The 20,422-nt window shown below is 41.6% G+C and overlaps 1 protein-coding gene across 3 annotated transcripts in view; it reads right to left on the minus strand.

Moving 5' to 3' along the window:
• Nucleotides 1-20,422, minus strand: part of cdcp1b (CUB domain containing protein 1b) — a 28,907-nt gene that overhangs the window by 3,873 nt on the left and 4,612 nt on the right. For all 3 annotated transcript variants that reach the window (XM_082970321.1, XM_082970320.1, XM_082970319.1), the window contains 7 exons: nucleotides 7,538-7,765; nucleotides 6,919-7,275; nucleotides 4,915-5,124; nucleotides 3,676-4,032; nucleotides 3,162-3,524; nucleotides 2,696-2,893; nucleotides 1,083-1,445 (listed from right to left, as the gene is read on the minus strand). In XM_082970321.1, the coding sequence (XP_082826447.1) occupies nucleotides 1,083-1,445; nucleotides 2,696-2,893; nucleotides 3,162-3,524; nucleotides 3,676-4,032; nucleotides 4,915-5,124; nucleotides 6,919-7,275; nucleotides 7,538-7,754 (2,065 nt within the window). In that variant the 5' untranslated portion in view covers nucleotides 7,755-7,765. The remainder of the gene's footprint in view (nucleotides 1-1,082; nucleotides 1,446-2,695; nucleotides 2,894-3,161; nucleotides 3,525-3,675; nucleotides 4,033-4,914; nucleotides 5,125-6,918; nucleotides 7,276-7,537; nucleotides 7,766-20,422) is intronic.

The following is a 20,422-nucleotide window of genomic DNA, read 5'->3' on the forward strand; positions in this document are numbered from 1 at the left end:
TAAATATTCCAAACAGTCTGGGACAGTTGTGGGATGCGACAGATCCCAAATTAATACAACCACTAGCAACAAAAAAACATTTATTTTTTTACACTGGGCATCATTCTCAAGTGAGAATACATAATTCACAAGTGATAGGCTAATATTGTCACCCATCAGATTCTTGATTTAATGGTTTCTTTACATATACTAAATAATAGATGTGTGACATTTGTTTTGATTTAGAATGGACCATTATCATGCACCTGTATCGAAACAGGGGCAGCAGGAAAAAATACATGTCATCTATGCACTTAAATAGAGAATGGAGGATGTTTTTTCCGTGGTTCATTTTCATGCCAGCCAGGTAGGCTATACTCCTGTTGTAAAGAGAAGCAATGTGCTTAATATTAGGAAGGTTGATAAATAAATATAGTAGGTCTAGCCTATAGAAAGCTGATGGGATCTTCATATTTTTAATAAAGGCCATCACTCTGTTCTCGCACGCAATTGCATAGCCTATAGAAATGTTGCACAACATGAACTCATGGGCTTTCATTAAGTATTTGATTAGATTTTCAAATACTTTTGCATTGATGTAAGAGTGATTATATGGACAATAGAGTGCTGAGTACCAGGCAGTTAGCAAGTTTGGTAGGCTACTATATGACCAGCAGCAGCATCAGAGCTTGGAGAAGCCTAATTACCGTGACTAAACTGTCACATTGAATTTGACTGCCTTCATGACTCGCGACCGCCGCTGTGACGGTAATATGGTCACTGTAACAGTTCTAGGCATACCCCAACAACAGAATGGTGTGAGCGTATACCGTTCATTATAAATATACTGCTGATTGGCCAGCTCCTCCTCCTCAGAAGTATGACATCATACTCTAAGGAAATTGCAAATCTTTTTTAAACGGTCTGTTTGAGATACAAGTTTGATACAAGTTTTTGAAGTGAATTTATGCTTTGGCCACCAATGGGGATATAGGATGAGTCAATTTGGGTATGAGTTCAAATAATGAGATTTTCACTGGACAGTTACTTTAAAAGATTTAAAACGTGAAAAAAAAGACTGCAAATCCGGTTAGTTAGCATACCTGAGATTTCGTCACTGAAGGACACATTGAGGAAAGGCCCTTGAATCAGGCTAAGGTCCTTGGCTGTGGCAGTGACAGAGACGTTGGAGTGCACTTGGACTTTGCGAATGATGCCTTCGGAGCAGAAGTAGCCAATGGAGGACCCATCACCCTCGGCTATGTGAAGGGAGACACTCCCATTGCACTCCTGTCCTGGCAGGGACTGCCTGAGGTTTCCTGTGGGGGACAGTAGATCCACAGTGCCATATACTGGGACGTTGAGGTGCCAGGTGAAGCTTTGTAGTAGCGTAGGGAGGCACATCGGAATTTTGGGGACCGTGAGAAGAGTCCCACTCACAGAGCATGAGTCCAAACTCTGGCATCCTGGAATAGATCCACAAAGGCTTGAGAGGTTATAATGGTTTACACATAGTGCTTTCAGAGTATTCACACCCCTTTACTTTTTCCACATCTTGTTGTGTTACAAAGGGGGAATAAAATGGATTTGTCATTTTTTGTCAATGATCTACAATGATCAATGATCTTTATGTTTTAGGTTATCGTCCTGCTGAAAGGTGAATTAATCTCCCAGGGCCTGGTGGAAAGCAGACTGAACCAGGTTTTCCTCTATGATTTTGCCAGTGCTTAGCTCCATTCCCTTTATTTTTTATCCAGAAAAACTGTCCTTAAGGATTACAAGCATACCCATAACATGATACAGCCATCACTGTGTTTGAAAATATAGAGAGTGGTACTCAGTAATGTGTTGTATTTGCCCCACACATAACAGGGTATTCAGGCCAAATTTTGTACAGTATTACTTTAGTGCCCTGTTGCAAACATGATGCAATTTTTTGAATATTTGAGGCTTCCTTCTTTTCACTCTGGCAATTAGGTTAGTAAAAGCCTAAAATGATTTGGTTTTAAATATACTTCAGTATCAAAAGAAAATGTAATTGCTAACATATACTTGAGTATCAAAAGTAAAAGTATGAATAATTTCAAATTCCTTATATTAAGCAAACCAGACAGCAAAATGTTCTTATCTTTTTAATTTACGGATAGCCAGGGGCACGCTCCAACACTCAGACATAATTTACAAATGAAGCATGTGTTTAGTGAGTTTGCCAGATCAGAGGCAGTAGGGTTGACCAGGGATGTTCTCTTGATAAGTGTGTGAATTAGACCATTTTCCTGTCCTGCTAAGTATTCAAAATGTACTTTTGGGTGTCAGGGAAAATGTATGGAGTAAAAAGTACATTCTTTTTTTTTTGGAATGTAGTGAATTAAAAGTCAAACATAAATAGTCAAGTAAAGTACAGATACCCCCCCAAAAAAATACTTTAGTACTTTCAAGTATTTTTTTAGTACTTTCAAGTATGTACTTTACACCACTGAAAATTAATAACTTCACAATGCTCAAAGGGATATTCAGTTACATCTAACAATAGATGCCCTTCTTTTCATTGGAAAACCTCGTGGTTGAATCTGTGTTTGAAATTCACTGCTCGACTGAGGGACCTTAAAGATAATTGTAAGTGTTGGGTACAGAGATGAGGTAATCATTAAAAAAAATGTTAAACACCATTATTGCATACAGAGTGAGTTCATGCACCTTATTATGTGACCTGTACCTATGGTTTTCGTGGCTGTCAGACGTACGTCTTCACTTGGACAGTCCAGGAAAGAAAGACTTGCTTTGCTCCCTGAGGGAACGGTGATCTTCTCCTGGACCACAGAGTCCTTCCTCATCTCACAGTGGGAGTCAGAGCCCATCTTCTCAATGTGGAGGAATGGTCCTTCCTCCTCTGACAGATTTACAGTGCAGAGAACTGACCAGGGAATACAAGACAAACAGGCACAATCATCCTGAGAAATAGGTCACTGATCACCACTCAATTAATTTGATTGAATGATCAGGCTAATTTTAGGCCAAAAGTTTATAATGGAAATATTAGTGGTGTATTGGTTTTGAAAAGTCTAAGGTTGGTTTAACAGATTGCATGCACAGAATAAATAAGCATCTTTGGATCTTATTTGTGATTGCTTACAGCACAATCATGTCATATAACAATTTCTGATGGCCAATAGTCTTTGTACCTGGATGGCCGCTCCTCATTACCGAGATCCTGAAATGGAGGGACAGGCCCTGTTTGGTCTTGTCAGTCTCACAGTTAAACAAGGTCATGGTGAAGCTGCCCTGCCTGTGTGTTGGCTGAGGGTCCACCAGGGTCTTCTGGATGCCCACCTCCTCTCCCTCCTTGTCGTAAATCACCATCACGTTCTTCTTCCGGCAGAGAGGCGCCGTGTAATTCAGGAAGTTAACTGTGTAGTTATGCATGCCGGGCACCATGAAGTCCCACCTCATCAGGTCATTGTCAGAGAAACCTCTAGGGTAGTTGGCTGAGAGAAAGTTTGTATCGGACACCCCACGAGATAGGTTGACTTTTACCACAGCCAGCACTGGAAGGAAGAGGGTTAAATAAGGCATAATGACATGAGTAATTCTGTCAATAGAGGGAAACCGAATATATATAGGCTAATAGAGATGACCTAAGTGACCTCAACAGGCATTCATTTTCTATGGCTCCTCCAATAGCTGCCAGACACTCACTTTTAATCTCCGGCCCAACAGTGACCTTGAAGTCCAGCGGCTCCAGCTTCCTGTCCCCAGGGACCTGCAGGGACACTCGGCCCTTGTACAGCACCTGGACCGTGGTGATGGTGCCATCTGGGCAGAACATGCCAACGGTGGCGGGCCCGGTGCGCTGGTACGTGATGATGGTGTAGGTATGCTCCTCAGGACAGGTTTCAGAGGGTGGGATCTGTCTCATTCCCGGTGATGGGAAGTCCAGCTGGAAGGAGAGGCCAGGTGGAACCTTCAGGTCCCAGGTGAAGGTTCTGTTGAAGTCTGGGAAGAGGGAGGATTCCGCCTGGACGATGTTCCCGCTGCAGGCGATCTCTGTGCAATCTGGAGGAGGAAAAACATCCAATTGGCGACAGATTTTCATGCGAATATTCTAAAATCTGCATAAAGAAAATTAACTTGTTTCAGTGCATGATAACGTAGTGCTCACAAAATGTACTTTTTAAGCTACATTTTAATGTACTGAATAAAAATCTAAAAGCTCAATGTGTCTCCATCGCATTTTCAACTCACAAAAACTGTTAAATAGCAAATGTGTCTACTCTGGTCTTGGCACATGCGCTCTAGCCTACCGCTCAGATACAGTGCGGGCAGGCTGTGCGGGTAGGCTACTCTACATGATTAGATTATTATGGATGAGAGAATATTTTTATCTGTCAAACGGCAGTCAAGCATCGATCATCACGTCACAAGAATAAGAATCTCAATATTTATTGGAAAGGAGCATCAAGCTCATCCCCGTGTACCATGCTGTGAAGTTCATCATAACTTACTTCATCTGTAGCCTAATAAACTGCATGGTTTCCCAAGTCGTAGTGGGAGGACCACACACATATCATAACCTGACTCCAAGTTTACTTCGATATGATGATGATGATTATTATTATATAAATATTTGCGCATAATTAATTTTACAGACACAAAAAGATCCCAACATGTCTAATGAACAAATTATCTTTGAGCATTTATAAAATTGTAACGAAACCTCCTGTAGTTTCCATCCCAGCTTTTGAGATGTAGTTTTTATGGGGTATGACTACGTGGATGGAATCATGGTTAGTGAAGCTAACTGATGAGCAAGGGTTGACACTTTTAAAACTCTCTTATTGGGTCCATTGTGCCAGGAAAGCTCAATCAAGTGCTACTAGAAATCAGGTTTGGTCAGGGCCCTGTTGAGGCGAGGAAAATGGGTCAGAGGTGTCTTACCAATATCCCTGTTGATCTGCACACTGAAGACATCTTGTGGCTGTGGGCAGGTGAACTTCACAGAGGTGTTGTGGGCGTCTTTCAGGATGAGTTCTTTGGAGTTACAGGTAGGCCCCTCCCCAACACACACACTGCACTCTTTGGCTTTGGCATCTCTGCTGATGGTGACGATAGTGTCTGGCTCTGGGGTCACTGACATCATCCGGCTCTCTGAGGAAGATTTGAAACATAAGCACTCAAACTACACTGAACAAAAATATAAATACAACAAGTACTGGTCCCATGTTTCAGGAGATTAAATAAAAAGGTCCCAGAAATGTTCATACGCACAAAAAGCTTATTTCTCTCAAATGTCACAAATTTGTTTACATCCCTGTTAGTGAGCATTTCTTCTTTGCCAAGATAATTCATCCACCTGACAGGTACGGCATATCAAGAAGCTGATTAAACAGCATGATCATTACACAGGCGCACCTTGTGCTGGGGACAATAAAAGGCCACTCTAAAATGTGCAGTTTTGTCACAACTCAATGCCACAGATATCTCAAATTTTGACGAAGCATGCAATTGGCATGCTGACTGCAACAATGACCACCAGAGCTGTTGCCAGAGAATTGAATGTTAATTTCTCTACCATAAGCCGCCTCCGATGTCGTTATTGAGAATTTGGCAGTACGTCCAACCGGCCTCACAACCGCAGACCCATTGTGAGGCCCATTTTTTTAAGGTACACTACATACACAAAAGTATGTGGACCCCCTTTCAAATTGGTGGATTCAGATATTTCAGCCACACCCATTGCTGACGGGTGTATAAAATCGAGCACACAGCCATACAATCGCCAAAGACAAACAATGGCAGTAGAATGGCCTGTACTGAAGAGCTCAGCGACTTTCAACAAGGCACTGTCATAGGATGCCACCTTTCAAACAAGTCTGTTTGTCAAAGTTCTGACCTGTTAGAGCTGCACCCGTCAACTGTGCTGTAATTGTGAAGTGGAAACGTCTAGGAGCAACAACAGCTCAGCCGCGAAGTAGTAGGCCACACAAGCTCCAAGAACGGGACCGGCGAGTACTGAAGCGCGTAGCGCGTAAAAAATAATCTGTCCCTGGTTGCAACACTCACTACACTCACTTCTCTAGAGTGATGAATCGCGCTTCACAATCTGGCAGTCCGACAGACAAATCAGGGTTTGGCGGATGCCAGGAGAACGCTACCTGCCCCAATGCATAGTGCCAACTGTAAACTTTGGTGGAGGAGGAATCATGGTCTGGGGCCGTTTTTCATGGTTCGGGCTAGGCCCCTTAGTTCCAGTGAAGGGAAATCTTAATGCTACAGCATAAAATGACATTCTAGACGATTCTGTGCTTCCAACTTTGTGGCAACAGTTTGGGGAAGGCCTTTCCTGTTTCTGCATGACAATGCCCCTGGGCACAAAGTGAGGTCCATAAAGAAACGGTTTGTCAAGATCAGTGTGGAAGAACTTGACTGGCCTGCACAGAGGCCTCACCTCAACCCCATCGAAGACCTTTAGGGTGAACTTGGAACGCCGACTACAAGTGCAGGTGTCCACATACTTTGTAGTGCATATCTGCATTCCCAGTCATGTGAAATCCATAGATTAGGGCCTAATTTCCTTATATAAACTGTAACATCTTTGAAATTGTTGCATGTTGGGTTTATATTTTTGTTCAGTATAATTTATCATTCTGTTTTCAACAAAATATAATTTGTTGTACATAAACTACATTACCAAAAGTATGTGGACCGGTTGGAAAGGTGGCATCCTATGACGGTGCCACGTTGAAAGTCACTGAGCTCTTCAGTAATGCCATTCTACTGCCAATGTTTGTCTAAGGAGATTGAATATACGCCTGTCAGCAACGGGTGTGGCTTAAATAGCCAAATCCACTAATTTGAAGGGGTCTCCACATCGTTTTGTGTATATAGTGTCTATGGTTCACATTATTGTGAGGCATGAACAGAAGAGTTGAAAGAGCTTACGTTTCTTCATTGGTTTGGCAGTGGCCGTGAATATAGAGGAATTCACCTTCCCGCCGTTTTGAACTTGCAAAGACACCGTGGCGTTGCTCAGTATATCTAAGTGAGCCACAAGGCCATTTCTGCAGTATGTCTGAGTTTTGACCTCTCCTTCAGTGCTGGTCCTGGTTACAGCGTACTGGTAGCCATCTTGACACTTCTCTGCTTCAGTCATCTCCTTCAGCCTGTCACTAGGGAAGTCCAAACTCAAAACGGTCTTCTCTGGCACATTTAGGTGCCAGACGAGGGTTCTAATGAACTCTGGGAAGAGGGAAGGCTGAGCTGCACCTGTGGCAGGGCTGCAAGAGTCCTTGGTGCAATCTGGGTAAAATAAAAGGACATAACAGGTAACAGGAGAAGAAACACAAACAAAACCTGCTTAACAGTTCACCCTTAGTGCTAGATTTGAAAGGTGGCCTTAGCTGTTTTTATGCAGTATCCTTGTTGACACAACTACCACCCACAGTGTGCATATCAAATTCTGAAGCAGCTGTCTGTGGTGTATGTCTTTTTGACTGGTTAGATCGAATTGAGGTGGCAGCCTAAAGGGAAACCCAATACAACAACGTTTCTCTAGACTCACCAATTTTTCTGTGGATCTCGATGGCAAAGGCCCTCTGTGGCGGTTCAGTGCAGTTGAAGAGCAAGGTGATGTCCTCATCTGGGACCAGGGCCAGAGATGAGTGACAGGCCGTCTGGGTGTCATTCTCACGGACTGTGCACACGGAACACTGTTCCAATGGAAGGAACAGCGAGGACGACACATTCACAGCGGCATCTTTGTCAGGGTGGACATTCATGTGCAGACATTCTGAGGGAACAGAACAAAGAAAAAGGTTATTTTTCATATTTTGCAGTCCAAACAGAAAAGGCTAATCTACTACTATATTGTTGTATTGAGGAGTAAAACTGTTGTTTGAATCAATAAACAGGCTAAGATTTGTGAGGTGAAGGTAACAACAGATACATGAGAGAAAAAAGGTTATAAAACAGTGACATAGCATTTCAGTTTCACTGAACATTGGGAGTAGGCTAGAACCTATTTGCATGTCTGGACTCGAGGCTGCACTGGTTATTGCACAAATACACATCCTTCCAGAACACTCTGCTACATTTTCTTTCAGAGGAAAATATGAATTTAGGTTCTCTGTGACATTCAAATTGACAGGAAGTAGCCTGTATCAAGTCCAGTGTCAGATGACTGGTTTGTGCCTAAACCTACCACGGCGGAAGCTATTTTGTCTTTGAATAGCATATCAACATATAAAAAAATTCAACTTTAATAACAATCAAAAAATGTGACTTGTGTTGATGCTTCTGCAAACAGCGTGGTACCAAGCACACCGGCCACTGTGTACTCGACTGTAAAGTAGCACCCACAATTAAGTCAGTACTCAGACTGAAGTCTTATCAAAGCCCTTGTTACAGTTATGTAGGTGATCTAACAAGTGTGTTCGAAGAAAAAGTAGTGTACTCTCATATTGTTTGAGAAACTCATCCTTTATTTGAAAACCTAAATATTTTGAGGAAAGTCTAGTGGTTACATGGTGTACATCTTATGGTGTTAAGATGGAAGTTTGGTATGGTTAACTCAATACTTTCCATAGGCTGTTCTCTGTGAGAAAAATACTATTGTAGTGCACCTACAAGAACATGCAGGAAATGTTCATCACCTAAACTTGCAGAGACTTGAAGCAAGCCCAGAACAATGACAGAATTCACATCACACAGAATTGTAAAAAGTGTTGCCGAAGGGCGATTCCTCACAAAACTAGAATTTTGGGAGGATTTTTATGACAATTAATCAACAACAAAAAAAAGAGGGTCCTTTGGAGGAGAAGTTGTTGACATTTGTATCTTAAAGCATAATTGAGAAATAATTAATTGACATTGGAATATTTGACATTTTGGCCTTACCCAGGCCTCCTTTAATAAGACTCCATAATGTTTTATAGATTCCACAAAGCAAAAATTGGTGTCATATGAAGCTTTACTGATTTGGCAAATATATATATATATATATACACACACACACACAATAAAGCGAAGCCAGTTCAGAAAGAACACCTGATGCCGGATGCACACTCAGGTTATGACATCAGCTGATATTGCACCAATTAGATGAATCCTTCTACCTTTACATGGTGGTCTATGTAAAGTTTCCACACACATCCTAGGATGGCTGGCACGGGAAAGATACGATTTTTCCAGCCCACCACCACCCCCAGCCTCCATCTCTTTGGCTGTGCTTCTGTTTCATTCAGGGAGATTGAGATAGCATATTGAGCACACTGTCTGTAGTTATTTTATTATCTTAAATGATAGAGGCTTGCTCTGGCAGTGAGATGCCCCGGAAGAGCAGAGTGTAAACCCAAGACCTAATGAAATGTATTTTTTAATAAATCGTTAAACAAATGTAAGTAGTGTTTTCTGTCTGAAATATACAGCATATCAAAGTTCCAAAGTGGGATCTCTGCTACTTTTAGAGTTGGAATGCTTAAACTGGATTCTCAGAGTAGCCTCTACCAGGCTTTCACCTTAACTTCGGTATGAATGCCTATAGAAGACCTTTTCAGAAATAGGCTTAAAGAAGGTGGAATGTAAACAGAGACTGAAGAGAAAGTGAGACATCCGGCTCCCTAATTTTTTCCTGATAGGGGCGGGGCCGCTCTGGTTTGCTTATTGCCCCCAACCCGTGGAGGAGGTGTCCCAGAGCGAGATATCTCACGAGCAGGGAACAATGGGCACATTCCTCTGCTCACGTTGCTGACACCTGCCAGATCTTACAACACCTGGATATGTATTTTACATATCAGCTAACCACATATTTATTAGCAATCTGTCAGTCGATGACAACGTCTGAGCAGGGGACCGCAACCAATAAGTAGGACAGAGCAAGCTGTTCCCTCTCTCACATGAGCATGCCAGATATTGATCACGTTTCCCTGCTCAGATTTTGCATGCATAAATACGCTGCACGCAATATCGGAGCAGGGGAATGCGACCAACGTTAAACGGCTTCAGTCATTCATCTTGAATTTATCCACCATCTTTGGTGCATCTAAGACCTTTGCCCCTCCCAACAATTGGAATAGGCACGTTCAAACAGAGGCAGAGAATCTAAACTGAAAGCAAATCATTTTCATTGATACCGACATGGAGTAGTGTCATTTCAACCAAATTATATACAAAATAAAAACTATTTCATAAATATCAATTTTCAAAAGTATAGTATGCTAGCACTGTAAATGAGCATACTCTAGATAATTTTGGCTTCTGAAGAGGGATGGAAGGGGTGGTTGTTTAAAAAATGTTTTTACTTCTGAGCCACTAGCAATCAGCACTCCATTCATACCTATCTTCCCCAGGCTCTAGAGAACAAGGTGAGTGAGACATGGGGTGCATTCAGTTCACTTGCTACATTGCAGAATGGTTTGTACTGAACGTCACGTTACCCCAAAACGTTCTTGTATGCCTCTTAAAAATGGACTTTGAGATCCGTTTGCTCAGTTCTGTGGGTGTGCCTTGACGAAAATGAGTGGCATATTTAAAGGGCAGCAGTGCATTTTGAACCTACAACCCAAACCCACCCAGGTCGTTCACTACAGCACCGTTTTTGTTTAATTGAACGTTACACTACATTTTTTCATACTGAATACAGGCCTGGAAGCCGAGGCCACCAACAGAGTGAATGTGAAAATGGATTCAAAATGGTCGCCCTCTGCTGGTGATTTGCAGGATGTCCAATAATACAAGTAAACAGAGAGCTGGATTTCATACCAAAGGAAGTATACCAAACTTTTTTGATATACTCAGAAGACCATTATTAGCATGTTTTAATCACTCCTATATAAAAACGGTAGATTATCGGACACGCAAGAAGAAGGTCTGATTTCATTACTACTGAAACAGGATCCAAGTGGTATATATAAAGATAACTGTCAAGAGGAGTAAAACAAGGTTGTCCACTATCGGCATATCTATTTATCATTGCCATCGAAATGTTAGCTGTTAAAATTAGACCCAACAATAATATTACGGGATTAAAAATCCATGGCTTAAAAAGTCTAGTTATGGTGGTTTTGGGGGAGTGGCTTCTTCCTTGCTGAGCGGCCATTCAGGTTATGTCGATATAGGACTCATTTTACTGTGGATATAGATACTTTTGTACCTGTTCCCTCCAGCATCTTCACAAGGTCCTTTGCTGTTCTGGGATTGATTTGTACTTTTCGCACCAAAGTACGTTAATCTATAGAAGACAGAATGCGTCTCCATCCTGAGCGGTATGACGGCTGCGTGGTCCCATGGTGTTTATACTTGTGCACTATTGTTTGTACAGATGAACGTGGTACTGTCAGGCGTTTGGAAATTACTCCCAAGGATGAACCCAGCTTGTGGAGGTCTACAATTTTTTTGCTGAGGTCTTGGCTGATTTCTTTTGATTTTCCCATGAAAATAGCATACTTACAAAGTTGTGGCAAATTGGCTTAAGGACCACAAAGTCAAGGTATTGGAGTGGCCATCACAAAGCCCTGACCTCAATCCTATAGAAAATCTGTGGGAAGAATTGAAAAAGTTTGTGCAAGCAAGGAGGCCTACAAACCTGACTCAGTTACACTGGCTCTGTCAGGAGGAATGGGCCAAAATTCACCCAACTTATTGTGGGAAGCTTGTGGAAGGCTACCCAAAACGTTTGACCCAAGTTAAACAATTTAAAAGGCAATGCTACCAAATACTAATTGAGTGTATGTAAACTTGTTGGGAACAGATTCCTGTTGGAACGTTCCACAAATTATACCCACCCCTTCAAGCCTATAAACTCCCAAGATTAGGCTGGTGTAACCGATGTCAAATGGCTAGCTAGTTAGCGGGGTGCGCACAAATGCGTTTCAAATGTCACTCGCTCTGAGACTTGGAGTAGTTGTTTCCCTTGCTCTACATGGGTAACGCTGCTTCGAGGGTGGCTGTTGTCGATGTGTTCCTGGTTCGAGCCCAGGTAGGAGTGAGGAGAGGGACGGAAGCTATACTGTTACACTGGCAATACTAAAGTGCCTATAAGAACATCCAATAGTAAAAGGTATATGAAATACAAATCGTATAGAGAGAAATAGTCCTATAATAACAACAACCTAAAACTTCTTACCTGGGAATATTGAATACTCATGTTAAAAGGAACCACCAGCTTTCATATGTTCTCATGTTCTGAGCAAGGAACTTAAACGTTAGCTTTCTTACATGGCACATATTGCACTTTTACTTTCTTCTCCAACACTTTGTTTTTGCATTATTTAAACCAAATTGAACATGTTTCATTATTTATTTGAGGCTAAATTGATTTTATTGATGTATTATATTAAGTTAAAATAAGTGTTCATTCAGTATTGTATTGTTGTAATTGTCATTATTACAAATAAATATATATTTGTTTTTATTTATATATATTTGTATTTTATTTCATTTAAAAAAAAATTTATTTATTTATTTATTATTATTATTATTTATTTTTTTTATAAAAAAAATAAATAAAAAAATAAAATAAAATCGGATGATTAATCGGTATCGGCCTTTTTTGGTCCTCCAATAATCGGTATCGGCGTTGAAAAATCATTATCGGTCGACCTCTAATTCTGACATTTCACATTCTTAAAATAAGGTGGGAATCCTAACAGACCTAAGACAGGGATTTTTTTATTAGGATTAAATGTCAGGAATTGTGAAAAACTGAGTTTAAATGTATTTATCTAAGGTGTATGTAAACTTCCGACTTCAACTGTACATACATACATGAACTCAGCAAAAAAAGAAACATCCCTTTTTCAGGACCCTGTCTCTCAGAGATAATTCATAAAAATCCAAATAACTTCAGAATTTAAACACTTTCCTATGCTTGTTCAATGATCCATAAACAATTAATGAACATGCACCTGTGGAAACGTTGTTAAGACACTAACAGTTTACAGACGTTATGCAATTAAGGTCATAGTTATGAAAACTTAGGACACTAAAGAGGCGTTTCTACTGACTCTGAAAAACACCAAAAGAAAGATGCCCAGGGTCCCTGCATTAACGTGCCTTAGGCATGCTGCAAGGAGGCACGAGTACTGCAGATGTGGCCAGGGTAATAAATTGCAATGTCCGTACTGTGAGACGCCTAAGACAGCGCTACAGGGAGACAGGACGGACAGCTGATCATCCTCGCAGTGGCCGACCACACCACGTGTAACAACACCTGCACAGGATCGGGACATCCGAACATCACACCTGCGGGACAGGTACAGGATGGCAACAACAACTGCCCGAGTTACACCAGGAACGCACAATCCCTCCATCAGTGCTCAGACTGTCCGCAATACGCTGAGAGAGGCTGGACTGAGGGCTTGTAGGCCTGTTGTAAGGCAGGTCCTCACCAGACATCACCGGCAACAACGTTGCCTATGGGCACAAACCCACCATCGCTGGACCAGACAGGACTGTCAAAAAGTGCTCTTCACTCACGAGTCGCGGTTTTGTCTTACCTTGGGTGATGGTCGGATTCGTGTTTATCATCGAAGGAATGAACGTTACACCGAGGCCTGTACTCTGGAGCGGGATCGATTTGGAGGTGGAGGTCCATCATGGTCTGGGGCGGTGTGTCACAGCATCATCGGACTGAGCTTGTTGTCATTGCAGGCAATCTCAACGCTGTGCGTTACAGGGAAGACATCCTCCTCCCTCATATGGTACCCTTCCTGACATGACCCTCCAGCATGACAATGCCACCAGCCATACTGCTCATTCTGTGTGTGATTTCCTGCAAGACAGGAATGTCAGTGTTCTGCCATGGCCATCGAAGAGCCCGGATCTCAATCCTATTGAGCACGTCTGGGACCTGTTGGATCAGAGGGTGAGGGGTGAGGGCTAGGGACATTTCCCTCCCCCCTCCCCCCCAGGAATGTCTGGGAACTTGCAGATGCCTTGGTGGAAGAGTGGGGTAACATCTCACAGCAAGAACTGGCAAATCTGGTGCAGTCCATGAGGAGGAGATGCACTGCAGTACTTAATGCAGCTGGTGGCCACACCAGATACTGACTGTTACTTTTGATTTTGACCCCTCCTTTGTTCAGGGACACATTATTCCATTTCTGTTAGTCACATGTCTGTGGAACTTGTTCAGTTTATGTCTCAGTTGTTGAATCTTGTTATGTTCATACAAATATTTACACATGTTAAGTTTGCTGAAAATAAACACAGTTGACAGTGAGAGGATGTTTCTTTTTTTGCTGAGTTTACATACACAATATTTTATCCTACAATTTGGAATAAGAAAAGGCTTGATTTCTAGTCAAATAGATGAAAAGGGTCTTACAAAACATCTACCAGAAAAAGTCTTAAATGGTATTAGAAATACATCAAGAATACATAAAAAACAATAATGTTGAAGTTAATACCCTTGCCAACTAATAACACTCATATTTAGTTTGGGATAAATAATTTGTCTTCTGTAAGTTTAAGAAATACTGCCTTGTAATTCTGTTACCAAAAACCCACATATCTAAGATATTTTCAAATGTATCTTCCTCATGAAGGAGAATAGTGAAAGTTCACAGAAGTAACAAGTAATGGTATATCTACCATTTAATTATAGTGATTTTACTTACACACACACACCCCCCCTTCAAGCTAATGGGCAGTCAGTCTGACTGCAACATTCTAACAGTGTAATTAATACATGCCGTAGCAAAAATAATCATTTGGTTGTGTTTATGAAGGGTTTGGGTAACATTAGAATATGATTTGTATTTTATTTCAAATAACACAATAGCATTTGCATTAAACCTAGCCCTAACCTTCCTATGGTGAAGCATGGTGGTGGCAGCATCATGCTGTGGAGATGTTCTTCAGTGGCAGGAACTGGGAGACTAGTCAGCATCGATAGAAAGATGAATGGAGCAGAGTACAGAGAAATCCTTGATGAAAACCTGCTCAGGACCTCAGACTGTGGCGAAGGATCACCTTCCAACAGGACAACGACCCTAAGCACACAGCCAAGACAACGCAGGAGCGGCTTGTGTAAACTTCCGACTTCAACTGTATATAACATAGGTAGATGACGTAATGACGCCACGGAAAATACAGCGCTACACGTGCAACACAGCATTCCAAACCTAGCCCACAATGTCTGTTTTGTGGATCTATTTTGAAGTGTCAAAGGAAGATAACAAAAAGGCCAAATGCAATGTTTGTGCTGCTTTTATTTCCCGAGGGGAGAAAGTGAAATCTTTCAATACCACAAACCTAATTACTCATTTGAAAGTGCGTCACCCCCAGACGTTCAGCCCCTACTTAGAACAAAATCAGAACAAACTAAGTGCTTCCAACAACTACACAAGTTCAAGTCGAGCAGTCATTTGAAAGAGTAAGAACAGTTCAGTGAGACAATTCAAAAGGTGAAATCCATTAACGCCAAGATAATGGAATTCATTGCCCTTGACAATCAACAGTTCTCTGTCGTTGATGATGTTCGCTTTTGCCAACCGGGTCAGCACCTCGAGCCCCGGTACACACTACCAAGTAGGCGATTTTTCAGATGTTGCCCTACCGGAGTTACACAGTATTGTTGAAATACACATCCATGAGCTACTTGCTATGGGCATCACTGCTATTAGCTTCACGACTGACATTTGGACCAGCGATGTCAGCCCCATGAGCATGCTGAGTCTGACAGCAGAGTGGGTCGATGAGGATTTCGTACTGAGGAAAGCCGTATTGCATGCTCCAGAATGTGCTGGTTCTCATACCGCTGCGGCCATTTCTATGGCATTTGAGAACATGTTTGAAACATGAACACACACCTAGCTCCATTCAAACAACTGACTGGAGAAATAAGCTCATCAACTGCGTCTGCAGCAGACGTGATACCCTCCGTCATGGCATTGAAACTCTACAAGCAAAAGTACTCTACTAGAGGCTGTGAACAAGCAATTCGTGGCATTCTCTCTGAGCCTCTTTACTGTGGTCGCCACCATTCTCGATGCAAAGTACAGGGACCGCTACTTCGATGCAGACAAACAGGGTTTACGTGAAATGTTACAGACACAGATGGACAAGATGGAAACGGACAGAGTGACAGTGCACACCGAGGAAGATGACCCACAACAGAAGATGCGACGGACAGACAGAGCTGAAACTTTACTGCTTGACATGTATGATGAAATCCTGGTTGAGAATGAAACGACTGAACAATGAAACAGCATAGCAAGTAAGTGAAAGAAATAGGTTTTGATGATGTTTTACTGGTAATGGGGACATACGTAAATGCCAACAAAATAACTTTTTGGTCAGTGTGTGTGTGTGGAATGCAGTCAGCATTCCAATTGCACGCTCCCTCTAAACTTGAGACATCTGTGGCATTGTGTTCTGTGACAAAACAGCACATTTTAGAGTAACCTTTTATTGTCCTGTATAATGATCATGCTGTTTAATCAGCTTCTTGATATTCCACACCTGCCAGGTGGACAGATTAACTTGGCAAAGGAGAAATGCTCACTAACATGGATGTAAACAAATTTGTTTACAATTTTTTACAAACATTTCAGAGCAATAAGCTTTTTGTGGGTATGGACATTTCTGGGATCTTTTATTTCAGCTCATGAAACATGGGACCAACATTTTATGTTGCATTTATATTTTTGTGCAGTGTAGTTTCGGTATAGTTTAGGTTCAGTTTCGAGGCAATTATCAGGCTCAATATCAGATGGGCACTGCACTCTCAACTGTGTGAAGAAGGAGCGGAGAAGGCCCAACTTTTGGGAGAACGAGGGGCAACGGGGGAAAAAACATTTTAAAAAATGACACGCCCTCCTAAAACTGGTTAAAACTCCAGTTCTGTTTGTGATTTAAGATTCTAACAACGGCAGTGTGTTATATAGACTTATTTAGGAAAAGTCAAGGACGGAGCGGGGCAAGACTTAAAAAATGGCAGAGTAATAAAAAATGTTTTTATCATGAACAGTTGGATAAGATGAGAAAAAAAAGAAGGAACCCACACAGACATGTTTAATACGTTTTATGTACACACTTTATTCAAATATTTATGAAATGCATATTGTTATATTTGGTAGCACTTATTTGTTTTTCCGTCGCCTCCAACCCCATTCGATGAGTGGAACGGATGTGGGTGGGGCTAGGTCAACATAAGGGTGCTAATTTAAAAAAAACTCACATAAGCTCTGATGAAGGCCGTGAGGCCGATACGTAAAGCTTATTAAAGATCAGTGATACTATCAAGAGCAGTGTGTGGGTCCCTTCTTTTTTTCTCATCTTATACAACTGTTCATGATAAAAACAAAAATAATCACCTGCTACGGTCCTCCCTTCCACTGGCATACTGTTATATTCATTTCATATCTGTTATCTTTCAGTTCTCTGGTGGTCAAATCAAGTGTGTTAAGCCTAAGATCACCATGTGCAATGTCAAGCGTTGGCTGGAGTGGTGTAAAGCTCGCCGCCATTGGACTCTGGAGCAGTGGAAACCCGTTCTCTGGAGTGATGAATCACGCTTCACCATCTGGCAGTCTGACAGAAGGCTCTGGGTTTGACGGATGCCAGGAGAACGCTACCTGCCCGAATGTATAGTGCCAACTGTAAACTTTGGTGGAGGAGGAATAATGTTCTGGGGCTGTTTTTCATGGTTCGGACTAGGCCCCTTAGTTCCAGTGAAGGGAAATCTTAATGCTACAGCATACAATGACATTCTAGACGATTCTGTGCTTCCAACTTTGTGGAAACAGTTTGGGGAAGGCCTTTCCTGTGTCAGCATCACAATGCCCCTGGGCACAAAGCGAGGTCCATACAGAAATGGTTTGTCGAGATCGGTGTGGAAGAACCTAACTGGCCTGCACAGAGGCCTGACCTCAACCCCATCAAAGACCTTGAGGATGAATTAGAATGCCGACTGCACGCCAGGCCTAATCGTCCAACATCAGTGCCTGATCTCACTAATGCTCGTGGCTGAATGGAAGCAAGTCCCAGCAACAATGTTCCAACATATAGTGGAAAGCCTTCCCAGAAGAGTGGAGGCTGTTATAGCAGCAAAGGGGGGACTAACTCCATATTAATGCCCATGATTTTGGAATGAGATGTTCGACAAGCAGTGTCCACATACTTTTTGGCATGTAAAGTATACTTTCCAAATGCACTGTATACAGTACCAGTCAAAAGTTTGGACACACCTACTCATTCCAGGGTTTTTCCTTTATTTTTACTATTTTCTACATTGTAGAATAATACCGAAGACATCAAAACTATGAAATAACACATATGAAATCAAGTAGAAACCCAAAAAGTTAACAAATATATATTTTATATTTGAGATTCTTCAAAGTAGCGACCCTTTGCCTTGATGACAGCTTTTTTGGTTCGTAATTTCATGAGGAATCACCCATATGTCCTGTGTAGGCTCAGCTCACAATGACCTCAGACTGTGAGAACATGAATATAAATAAGAGGTGTGTCAGGAACAAGTAGTAAACAGTAGTAAACAGTAAATCCATGTTCTGTTTAGAGTGAGATATGCCTCTTACATGTGTGTAGATCTTTGTTTCGATCTTTGTCATCTACTTCTGCACGTGGCCGTGCCCGCGTCGCATATAAATGACTAGTTCAGGTAAAGATGCTAGGAAATGCTAGATGTGCAGCAGCTAAGATGGCGAGGACCCTCCTCACACGGTGCAAAACATGGATTTTCTCTGGTGTTTGTAGAACCACCTGCATCTGGACACAGACATTTATAAGATAACGGTTTTCCAGAATCAAGAACAAAGAGAGTATCGCCAATACCGGCTTAGTTGAAGAATCTATGGTGGCAGTCTGTATGGGTAAACCTGTAACGTCCACTAATAGACACCAACAACCTTTGGTTATATCACATTATCTGGCGTAAAAACTGTAGCAACAACATAACCTCAGCTCAGTATAACCCTGGCCTGTCTGCTATATCTTTAACCTTTATGTTTAGGTCCCCTCAATATCAAATTATTCTATGTCCTTTTGTTTATTTGGATGGCTCTGACTTAGAATATGTGGACAACTACAAATACCTAGGTGTCTGGTTAGACTGTAAACTCTCCTTCCAGACTCACATTAAGCATCTCCAATCCAAAAGTAAATCTAGAATCGGCTTCCTATTCCGCAACAAAGCCTCCTTTACTCATGCTGTCAAACATACCCTCGTAAAACTGACTATCCTACCGATCCTTGACTTCGGCGATGTCATTTACAAAATAGCCTCCAACACTCTATTCATCAAACTGGATGTAGTCTAACACAGTGACATTCGTTTTGTCACCAAAGCCCCATATACTACCCACCACTGCGACCTGTATGCTCTCGTTGGCTGGTCCTCGCTTCATATTCGTCGCCCACCCCACTGGCTCCAGGTCATCTATAAGTCTTTGCTAGGTAAAGCCCCGCCTTATCTCAGCACACTGGTCACCATAGCAACACCCACCCGTAGCACACGCTCCAGCAGGTATATTTCACTGGTCATCCCCAAAGCCAACACTTCCTTTGGCTGCTTTTCCTTCCAGTTCTCTGCTGCCAATGACTGGAAGGAAATGCAAAAATCACTGAAGCTGGAGACTTATATCTCCCTCACTAACTTTGTCAGCAATCAGAGCAGCTTACCGATCACTGTACACAGCCAATCTGTAAATAGCACACCCAACTACCTCATCCCCATATTATTACTTACCCTCTTGATCTTTTGCACCCCAGTATCTTTACTTTCACATCATCATCTGCACATCTATCACGCCAGTGTTACTGCTAAATTGTAATTATTTCACCTCTATGGCCTATTTATTGCCTTACCTCTCTAATCTTCTACATTTGCACACACACTGTACATAGATTTTTCTATTGTGTTATTGACTATATGTTTGTTTATGTGTAACTCTGTGTTGTTGTGTTTGTAGCACTGCTTTGCTTTATCTTGGCCAGGTCGCAGTTGTAATGAGAACTTGTTCTCAACTGGTCTACCTGGTTAAATAAAGGTGAAATAAAAATACATTCAAAAAAAATATAGATTTTTTTTTTTTTTACACGTCTGGGAATTGCCATCGACTTCACGATTCGATATTATCATGATATTTAGGTGCCGATACAATATGTATAAGCGATTCGATACTGTGATTTTATTGTGATTTCATGTTCCAAACATATTGCTCACCATATGTCTGCTGCAGAGAGACAAGAGAGAGCCATGAAAGGATGAGTTTTGATCAGTCATGGAAAGAAAAGTGCTGAAAACAAATTGGCTCCCTATTTAAAAAGTAGATATTGAAAAAGCTATGAATTAAAAATACAGGAGTTTTGGAGCAGGTACAGTCAACTATGGCAACAATTATATTGCAATATTGTTAAAACGATACAAAACTATGTATCATCCAAAATAATATACCGATTTGTAACTGTATCGATCCCCCCCATC

The sequence above is a fragment of the Salmo salar genome, chromosome 27 (assembly GCF_965601325.2).
Source record: "Salmo salar chromosome 27, fSalSal1, whole genome shotgun sequence".
Lineage (NCBI taxonomy): Eukaryota > Metazoa > Chordata > Actinopteri > Salmoniformes > Salmonidae > Salmo > Salmo salar.